The sequence below is a fragment of the Dipodomys ordii genome, unplaced genomic scaffold (assembly GCF_000151885.1).
Source record: "Dipodomys ordii isolate 6190 unplaced genomic scaffold, Dord_2.0 Scaffold7, whole genome shotgun sequence".
NCBI classification, from domain to species: domain Eukaryota; kingdom Metazoa; phylum Chordata; class Mammalia; order Rodentia; family Heteromyidae; genus Dipodomys; species Dipodomys ordii.
The window spans coordinates 22,357,914-22,368,391 of NW_012267223.1; the positions used below are offsets into that span (position 1 = coordinate 22,357,914).

A 10,478-nucleotide genomic window follows, 5' to 3' on the forward strand; every position below is an offset into this window, starting at 1 on the left:
GGAGGGAGGGAGGGAGGGAGGGAGGGAGGGAGGGAGAAAAATTTAAATTCTGGAACTCAAAAATCTGAAACTCTTTGAACTTTGACATAACACCATGATGGCATGATTCCATACATGACAAATCATTGGCAAAACCCTATTAAAAACACTTTACAAAATTACTTCCATGGTATATGTATGTTATACATAAAACATAAATGAAATTCGGGACTTAGACTTGGGTTCCATCCCTAAAGATATTTCATTTTATATATGTGTATGTGTAAGAATTCTAAAAAACAATTAAAATCCAAGGTTGGAGGCCTGGCTCAGGTGGTAGAGCACCAGCCAATGAGCCAAAGCTTCAGATACAAAGTTTCAGTCCTGGTCTCAGAACCAAATAAAAGAAAAAAAAATCCAAAACCTGAAACACTTCTGGTCCCAAGCATTTCAGGAAAAGGACACTCAACCTGTGTGGGCTGAAGAGAAGGCTGATCCATGAGTCTAGATGATTGATATTGATTCACATAACCAGAGGAAAAAGAAAAAGGAAGGGGTAACTTCCTCTGCCCTTCCAGAAAACATTGGGCCATAGGGCCATAGTAGAGCCCCCAGGGTCTTGTAGGTCATCTGTCCCAAAAGGGTTCAACATACTTGGTCCTGAAGTCATCAGAGGCCAGCTTGGCATTGTCAACCTGCACCAGCAGCCTGGAATTCTCAGACTTGGCACATAGAATCTGAAGAAAAGAAAAGAAAGAAAGAAAAGCAGTGGTTATAACATGAGGTTTTAACAAAAGAGCCAGCTGTTGCGGAGTCTCCACATTACCCCCTCACCTTCTGCTGGAGCTCCTCAATGGTCCGGAAGTAGGACTGGTAAGCGGGACACACCAGTGGGTCCTGCTGCTGGTTCCTCTCCTGGATGCGGCTCTCCAGCTCTGCATTCTCTCGCTCCAGCTGACGCACCTTCTCCAGGTAGCTGGCCAGGCGGTCGTTCAAGAACTGCATGGTCTCCTTCTCGCTGCCATTGAAGGAGCCCTCGCAGAACCAGTTGCAGTTGCCCACATTGGCGGGGATGTTGCAGGCACCGGGCAGGGTGCAGCTGTGGCAGCTGTGAGGAATGCAAGGCCGGGAGGCGCAGCTGGTGCGGCAGCTCAGGTTGGGTAGGCAGTTGCAAGCCATGGTGCTGAGAGGCAATGGGAGGGCGGTGAGCTATGGAGGTAGATGTGAGTGAGGTTTGAGTCTCTCCTTCCTCCATGGTCCTTTTATACTCTTAATGGTGGGTGGGGTCCTAGGAAAACAGCATCATTTCCTTTCCTAATGCTTTAGCTAATTTTTTTTCTTCAAAATATGCTACTTAGATGCTTCCACAGAGTCCCCCCTCATCCCATAAAATTATTCCATTTAGCTTGTGTCACCCCAGGCTCTTCCTGGGCACTGTTGGTTGATGGAATTAAGAGTTTCATCAGATGGCTTCAAAGGAGCTAGAATCATCACGTCTCCAAGAGGCTCAGGCCATTACTCAGAGGGGATAACAACCAGGAACATGGGGTGGAGTTGCTTGGGAATCAATCAGAAGCGCTCCTCCCATAAGATTATGTCACCATATTCCCTAGAAAGACAATTGTTGGGTGAATATTTTTCCAAGTTGCCCTCTTCCCCTGACTCTCTACCCATATTTGAGTATTCTTATACCCTGTATTAGCTGGAAGGTTCCTGAGCCTTGCTGCTATTAGTTGGGGTTTAGAGTTTCGGCCAGTACCTGGAGAGACTGCGTGTTGCTAGTCTGGAAAAGATCAAGCAAGATGTAAACTGGATGGTTGGAAATCATACCAACAAGAGAATTGGCCACCAACAACCGGCAAGCTGCACCCAGCATTTGATCCTCACGGTTCATTTTTGGGAGATGGTGGAATCTTTAAGATTCGAGGGGTTTCTGGGGTCAGGTTCATGTAGCTTGAGGGAAACACACAGTCTGAAGCTAAGTTCAGCCTGCTGCATGTTTTGCAGCTGAAATTTTAATGGAATACAACCGTGCCCGTTCATTTTGGCATTACCTGTGAATGTGTTTGAATCACAGTAGCTAAGGTAAGTGTTATGCCAGAGCTTAAGGTCAGAAAAGCTTAAAACATCTGCTACTTGGCCCTGTGCAAAGAAAGGTTTGGCAAACTGCACTAAAGCAACAGTCAATCTAAAACTGAGAAAAGGAAAAGGTATTTTTGAAAGGTGACACTGGGAATAATCCAGAAGGGTGAGAGTTCAAGCGGCAGCACTGAATTCTAAGTAGGAAGCCTAATATTACTAATATTCATCAAGAAAGGACACCAGAGTGAGATGTTTGGCACTTTCCGTGATGACTTGATCTCAAAGTCTATAGAAATTTTTCCCACCTGAGTCCTAAAAATACACCTTTTTCTAAGAACAATAACACCCTTAGAAGTATGATCCTGCCACCTGAGTTCCCAGGTTACAGTGCCCAAGAAAATACAACTTAGCTCCATCACCCTCAAAAAGCAGACACTGAGCCGGGCACCAGTAGCTTACTCCTGTAATCCTAGCTACTCAAGAGGTTGAAGATTGCAGTTTAAAGCCAGTCTGGGCATAAAAGTCCATGGGACTCTTATCTCCAATTAACCACCAGAAAACCAGATGTGGAGCTGTAGCTCAAAGTGGCAGAGCACTAGCCTTGAGCTCAAAAGCTCAGAGACAGCACCCAGGCCCTGAGTTCAAGCCCCATAACTGACAAAAATAAAAGAAAGAAGTAGACTGAAAAAAAATCCATCCCAACCATCCCAGTGGGCCATGTAGAGGCAGGCATGGACAGGAGGAAAGGGATTATAAAGAGGTTTATTAGTGGAGCCACCTTGCCCCTGAGGAAAGCGAGAACTATGGCGTCTGCCCCTAACCAGATGGTAGCTTGAAGTCTGGGCCTAGTTGTGGGAGGTCCTCTATATACACAGGTAGGTCTGGGTAGAGAATGGAAGTGGCCAGCTGTCCTGGCAGGAATTCTAGGGCAGGGAGGAGCTCAGGTCCGGGTCCGGGTGGAGCTGGGGGCTACAAGCTGTCCCGGGAAATGTAGCGGGAGTGGCTGAGGACCTGAGGTAGGGATAATGCCAGCACAGACACTGTTCTACAAGATGGTGGTCTTCTCCATCACCCCCAATGCCATTGCCCTTTGTCTTTCCCATACCCTTAGGAATATTCCCATTACACCAAAGTTAACCTTACTGCAGTGCTGTCCCTCACCTCAACTTCTTTTCCTGATACACTATCTTTCCTTGCTTCTACTTAGAAACTAAGGCATGGCTCAGAAAAAAAAATCTCAACTGAATTCAATTTATGGAAGAAAATATAAATCGTTTAAAGAAGGTTGTGTTCAAACATCAAAGGCAATAGTAGAGGAACAAAAGAAATGTGCCTTTGATTTTAGTTATCTGAGCCTTTCTTTATTTCCCCCTTAGTCTAAAGGCCTATGCATGAACTTAGTGTATCATTTCAAATAATCAAGTCTTAGTTTCTGTTAGGTTTGCTTTCCTTTTAGTGTAACAGTAATACCTCAAGTAAAGAAAGCATATGTGTACAATAATCTGCATACTGATATCCCAGAAATCCCTTATGCTTTCTTTACTTATTTTCGTTCTTTGTTGCTCAGGCCCATCTTTTAGTTTGATGTTCTTTTCTCCTGCTTGATGTAATGTGCTCTTAAAACCTTGTAGTGAATTTTACACTTAAGTTACTGTCCATTGGGACATGATATATTTCCCATCTCTTCATTGAAATTCTCTCTGTGCTCAACTGTTGAAAGTTTCCCCTGATCTTATAGAATATCTTTCCGGTAGTTGTTTTAAATTCTCTTTCATGTAAATAACTCTTCATCCATTTCACTGGGATTTGGAAGATTATTATATCCTTGTGTTTGGTACATTATCCCTTGTTTTTATGCTCCTTGACTCCACTAGTATCTGGGCATGAGACAAAATAGCCACCACTTTTTTCAGTTCTCACAGACTCACTTTAGATAGGGGATTATCATCAATCAGCTCAGGCTGTGATTCTGGAGGCCTCTGGAATTTTGGAGCTAGTCCGAACTATATTCTTGTTCTTTGAGGCCTCCAGCTATCTGGGATATATGAAATCCTGTCTATACTCTGACAGAAATAAGAAGACTGCTCTTCAAGCAGGCTCCAGAAAAGTTGGAGATATGGACACATGATCCAACTCTTTCTCTCCTCAAGGAAAATCTGGAATCTGGAGGATTTCTCATCCTGCATGGAGCTAAGGAAGAGGGCCGTGGCAAATGTTATGATGCCAGTATAAATTGTTGTCTTTGTTCTCAATGGCTCCTAGCTGTATAAATATACTAAATCTCATTAGCACCCCAAGACAGACAAGACAGAATTGATTGCATTAGAAACTCTTGGGGGGGGGGAATATAAGTATGGCATGTATGATCCAATCTTTTCCTTTCCTTGCCACACAGATGCCAAGGACTGGAGGTTTCTTCCTGGTCATTGTGTTGGGGTTAGGGAATGTGGAAAAAAGGTATCATAAATGTTTCCTCAGCTTCACTTTGGCTGGTTCTGTTCACCTCAGGTGCAAGAGCCTAGTTAGTGGATTTCCCACAAAGGGAATTGACCTGTGTATATTGACTCTGTGAATCATGGGAGAAACAAGAGTCAGGGACTGAACATTTCACCATCTTGCTGATGTCATTCCCCAGAAGCAAAGGTTTGAACTTAAATAATTCACATCCCTCCTTATGATATAAGTTCAGAGAAGTCAGTTCCCTTTTCTGAGTCATATTTTCTTCATCTTTTAAGTAATAATGATGCTCTGTACCTCACAGTGTGTATGTGTCTGTGTTTTTGGATGTCTGTGTGTGTGTGTGTGTGTGTGTGTGTGTGTGTGATATTATTGTGGTTGAAGGATGGGGTAGCAATGATTACTTTTTAAAACTTTGTCCTTCCTATTTTTGACCTAGATGGTTCAGATAAAGAATTTCACATAAATCCAGATACCTGGGCACATTGTCCATGTTAACATGGTAGGGACCTAGCAAGCACTAAGGGACACAGAAATCTCTGTGCATGGATTTACCAGGGTGGAGGTGGGGGAACAAATTTTGACACCAACTTAATAACTTGTAGACATTGGTAGATGATCACTGTCTGTCACCTTCTCTCATCTTTTGCATTTGGTTTTCTTATTTTGAATGATTCTTGAGGAGAATAAGTTTACTCCATGAGGTATATTGCCACCAACAACTCCTGATACTGGCATGGAAATGGATTCAGTTCATCTTATGGGAACCCTCCCCCCCCCAAGCCTTAAGGCTCTGTACAAGCATTCATAATTATAATGTCAGTATTGTTGTTCATTGATGATGATGATGATGATGATGATGATGATGATGATGATGATGATGGTACCATGTCGTGAATACTTGTTACTGATTTTTCCAGACAACTCAGTAAGATTGGGTTATTTCCTTTTTGTAGATAAAGAAAACCAATTGGAAGGGTAAACAAAGGAGGAGGCAGCAATGCTTGGTAAGAAATGTATGCATTATCCTGCCCATGTAATTGTAACCCCTCTGTACAGTATGTTCACAAATAAAATAAAATAAAAAGAAAACCAATTGGAAAATGTTTAAAATTTGCCTAAAATATAGTCAATGTGTGTTGGGGTTGGAAGTTGAGTGATTCAGGTAGCTGAAAGCAAAGCCTGAAGCACCTAAATATATTGTTAAAAATCCTTCTATTGCCAGGCACCAGTGACTCACACCTACAATCCTAGCTGCTCAGGAAGCTGAGATCTGAGGATCCAGGTTCAAAGCCAGCTCCAAATAAACACCAAAAAAGAGGAAGTGGAGCTGTGGCTCAAAGTGGTAGAACACTAATCTTGATCAAAAAAGATTACGAATAGCACCCTGGCCCTGAGTTCAAGCCCCATGACCCAGAGTCTTTTCTGATTTTCAGAGGGGAAGGAAGTCTTAGATTCACTGCTGTCTACTGCCCCTCATTTCAGTTTTTCTCTCTGGTCTGAAGTTCCCACCTTCCTTCTATACTCCATCAGTCCCCCAAGTACCTCCTCTGCCTATGACCTTAGGCATCTGGTTTCTCTCTGATGTTCTCCTAAGATGAATACAAGTTTCACTAATTTAATTTTCTTCCCAAGATAACAGCAGTTCTGCATAGTTGACTGAACTATCCAGGTTAGAAATTAGATTGACTTTTTTTTTTGAGGGGGGGGGGTCTGGTCGTGGGGCCTGAACTCTGGGCCTGGGCGCTATCCCTCAGCTCTTCAGCTCAAAACTAGTGCTCCACCACTTGAGCCACAGCGCCACTTCCGGCTTTTTTCTTTTTGTTTATGGGGTGCTGAAGAATCGAATCCAGGGCCTTAAGCATGCAAGGCAAGTGCTCTACCACTGAGCCACTTTCCCAGCCCCAACTTTTTCTGAAATCTAAGAGAGGTGAAAATCTAAGAAATGAAAAAACCTAAACCTAAGATCTAAAATTATAAAACTCACAGAAGAAAACATTTTAAAAAAACTTTAAAATGAGCAAAGAATTTGAATAGACATTCCTCCAATGAAGATATGCAAATGACCAATAAACACTTAAAAAGATTCTCAACAGCATTAATCATTAGGGAAATGCAAGAGCCAGGCACAGTGTCACACTATAACATCTGCTGGGAAGACTGAGGCAAATGGATCACAAGTTGAAGGCTACAGTGAGATACCACTTCATACCCCTTTCCAGATGGATATTATTTTAAAACCAACAGGTAGAAAATAACAAGTTCAGGGGAGTATTGGAACCTTTCTCGGTAGGAATGGTGCAGCCACTGTGGAAAATATATCATTTCAGTTCACCGGATTGTGTTTACCAGAGTACACTGGCAATATCAAAGGCATTAGGAAGCTAATATGGGTCCCTTACACAAATATTCATTAAAATTAAAGAAGCCCTTTCTTCACACATACGGAGGCTAACTACCCCCTTATAGCACTCAGATATTTGCTACCACCACCAACCTGGTGATTTATAATAGCACTACTTGGGGACACATTTCTTTTCTTTTCTTTTTAAATAAATTACTTGCAGTTGTCACGATATGTCTCTCCCAACGCCACCACCCAGAACCTTCCAAGTAGGAATTGAACAAGTACAGGATAGGTTGAATTGGAAAAATAAATCAATAAATAAAAGGCAAAGCAACAAATTGATGGAGTTTCTAGACCTACAGCCGAGGAGATGAGTGGAGCATCTGGAAGTCCCCACTGATAACAATATTCATACACAAGGGAAAGGAGAAAATGCTGGGTATATCAAGAAAAGCCAGAAGGTTCTTTTCCAGGGTGTTCCTGAGACTGCCTGAATCATTGATCTAGAACAAGTCTGGACCCCCAACTCCTGCTGAGAAAGGATGAGTGAGAGCCTCTAGAGCCTCCTCAATATGTATTTGGGTACCAGCAGCTCTGGGAGTTGGTTCAGGTCATGAGAAAAATCCAGGAGTCAAGGAGCACAGAACACAGTAGCTCTGCCTTCTCAACCTCTCCTACGGATGCAGAGTGCCAGGCCAGCTATCTGCCTCCCAAGTTTGGTACAGCCCTTGTCTGCAAGAGCCATGTCATTGTATGGTCCGACTTTCAAGTGGCTTTTAATAGAGTCCTCCAGTGATGAATATGTTGCAACAGATGAATACCAATGAGAAAGGTATGCGCTTTGCCAGGAAAAAGGCATTTATTAGGTTACAAGGGAGGGCCGCTGGCACTTCAGAGAGTTCTGTGGGTACAAGCAAAGAAGGCGATTCTGATGAAGGAAAGGGCGGGCATGGGATGGTCTAGAACAGGTTGAGGTGGTTAGATGCTTCGGGTGAGTTTCCTGGCCATCCTCACTGAGGCAGCTCCATCCATTTAGTTTGTTGAGTGAACCAGAGCCAAGCCAAAGCTCTGGAGCACTAGGCCCTACATCCTTGCTCCTTTGGCATTTCCTGGGCTCTAGCGCACAAAGGAGTTACAGGGCCCACAACGGGGTCGTGGGACACAAGGTGTGCAGGGGGCGGGAGGTGGGCAGGGGGTACAGGGATTGGACACACAGGGCCCGATGGGTTTGCCGCACGCGTTGCTTGTGGCGCAGGGGTTGCAGGGTAGCCTGGAGACAAAGAAGGATGCACAAAAGTGAGCAGAGGCAAATGTCTAATCATCTAGTACAGAGACACTGCCACCACCGCCCCCCTGCCCTCCGCCCAGGGTGGGCTGCCTCTTAGGACTCCACCTGACCTGGAACAGGGAAGGCCGAAGCTCCTCCAGCTGTAAACTTTCCAAGTGCTACAACTAACATAGGCATCCCCAAAGTAAATACTAGACAGAAACTCTAACCTCTACCTCCAGTCTATCTATTCCTAGCTGGTGAGCTTCTCAAATCTTAGCTTCCTCACCTACAGAAGAGGAAGATTGCTGATCCAATTTTCCTGGGGGTGATTTTGGGTCAGATAAGTAGTATATACAAATACACCCTCTCACAATAAGGTGCTGTATAAAATAAGGCATGTTGGTCACATATCCCATGATCATACAGGTTACCAGAGTAGAATTCAGAGAATTTTCTGTCCCATTTCACTTTGTACATCGGACAACTCTTACTACCAAACCCTATAGCTATATGTATTGTTGGTTACCATATGTTTTCTGAGCTCTACGTGAATACAGCTGGTATGAAAGAGGACTTCCCTTCTAAGGTATGCAATCTCTGGAGCAAGCAATCAGGGAATAAATTCCTGATGTGCCGGCATCTAACCCCTCCAGCAAGGCACTTACTTGCAGTCTTCGCTCTCCAGCAGGCCCCGGTACGTGTTGATCTCACACTCTAGCCGAGCCTTGACATCCAGCAGCACCTGGTACTCCTGGTTCTGGCGCTCCAGGTCAGACCTGATCTCAGACAGCTGAGACTCCACGTTGGTGATCAGACACTGCACCTGGGACAGCTGGGAGCTGTAGCGGGCCTCACTCTCTGTCAGCGTGTTCTCCAGAGAGTTCCTCTGCAGGGGAGAAGATGAGGATGTCAGGAGCTACTCCTGCAAAGCCTTCCTCCAGGGCCTGCCACACAACTCAGGAGCTTCAAGGACTCAGGGGACTGTGGTCTGAGGGACACTCCACTGTGGATGCCTCCCCCACCACACACGGCTCATGGCCACTCTGAACAATACTCACCAGGTTGTGCTGGGCCTGCAGCTCAATCTCCAGGGAGTTGACTGTGCGTCTCAGCTCGATGATCTCTGCCTGGTAGGACTGCAGCTGCTCTGAGCTGGACACCACCTGCTTGTTCAGCTCCTCAGTCTGCAGTAGCAGAAGGGGAAGAGACAGGGTCAGCTGCCGCCTCTGTCTGTGAGCCTCGAGTCCCAAATGACCGTGTGCTTCAATGCCTACCTGTGTGGTGAACCATTCCTCCACCTCCCTGCGGTTGGTCTCCACCAGGGCCTCGTACTGACACCTGGTCTCGTTCAGCACCCTGTTGAGGTCCACGGTGGGAGCGGCATCCACCTCCACGTTGAGGCGGTCTCCCAGCTGGCAGCGCAGGGTGTTGACTTCCTGTGGATACAAAACAAACACAGAAGTTGCTATCCTGAACGGAGGATGGACTCAGAGATGATACCGGTTGATGAATCCCTGTTCTCCCCACTCAGAAAAAGAACTTCCATCAGAGAAATCCATGACAGCTCAGGGCCAAATGGTGTGCACTCCAAATGGCACACCTCCTTCCGTGCCCAGGCTGTGCTGTGGCGTTTGGTCCACAGAACAGTTCCAATGAATTGCCTCAGCAATCAGTGAAGCAGGCAGTCAGAGTAAAGACTTAATTCCCAGATTAAAGACTAGCTGTGAGAAGCTCAGAAGGCAAAGAATTGGCCGTACAACTTCAGATTCTATATCAATCCGTTCTTGCCAAGTAAGAAGTAAAATGATATCATGGCCCCTTCTGGGAGATAGAAAGAGTGTCTCCAAGAACAGTGGAGGTATGTATGCATTAGCCTTGACTTTCTGATTTTTGGTTTAAAAAAAATGAATTTCTTTGCATGGTACAAATATCTCATTCCTGGGCCCCATTCTCCAATTTGATGACCAGTTAGTGGCTAAGAGAGGTGTTGTAAGAAACCAAGATGTACAAGGTTTTGGAATGGAAAATATCTTGCGTGGGAACATGAGCAGGTTTTATCTCAAATTTCTCTTTCATTATGAGGCCATGGTGGTTTTTCTTTGTTAAAGGAATTCATAAAGGCACTTCAACTTCATACCTGTACTTCTGATTCTGCTTCTCCAAATCCCTAAAGCTCCCTTAGCTTGAGGCTGGGAATTTCCGGTCTTACCTCCTCATGGTTCCTCTTGAGACAGAGCAGCTCCTCCTTCAGGGACTCCACCTGGGCCTCCAGGTCAGACTTGCACAGGGTCAGCTCATCCAGGATCCTGCGCAGGCCGTTGATGTCGGACTCCACCAGCTGCC

At 45.0% G+C, this 10,478-nt stretch overlaps 2 protein-coding genes across 2 annotated transcripts in view; both read right to left on the reverse strand.

Moving 5' to 3' along the window:
• LOC106002471 (keratin, type I cuticular Ha3-II-like) overlaps positions 1–1,173 on the reverse strand; it is a 3,957-nt gene extending 2,784 nt beyond the window's left edge. Inside the window, exons 1-2 of the mRNA XM_013037344.1 lie at positions 814–1,173; positions 634–716 (exon numbers count right to left, since the gene is read on the reverse strand). Of these exons, the coding sequence (XP_012892798.1) occupies positions 634–716; positions 814–1,158 (428 nt within the window). The 5' untranslated portion in view covers positions 1,159–1,173. The remainder of the gene's footprint in view (positions 1–633; positions 717–813) is intronic.
• A 6,808-nt stretch (positions 1,174–7,981) lies between these two features.
• LOC106002482 (keratin, type I cuticular Ha1) overlaps positions 7,982–10,478 on the reverse strand; it is a gene marked incomplete at its 5' end in the record, with an annotated part of 12,199 nt that continues 9,702 nt past the window's right edge. The window contains 5 exons of the mRNA XM_013037354.1: positions 7,982–8,135; positions 8,801–9,021; positions 9,194–9,319; positions 9,410–9,571; positions 10,345–10,473. Coding sequence (XP_012892808.1) covers positions 7,982–8,135; positions 8,801–9,021; positions 9,194–9,319; positions 9,410–9,571; positions 10,345–10,473 — 792 coding nt within the window. The remainder of the gene's footprint in view (positions 8,136–8,800; positions 9,022–9,193; positions 9,320–9,409; positions 9,572–10,344; positions 10,474–10,478) is intronic.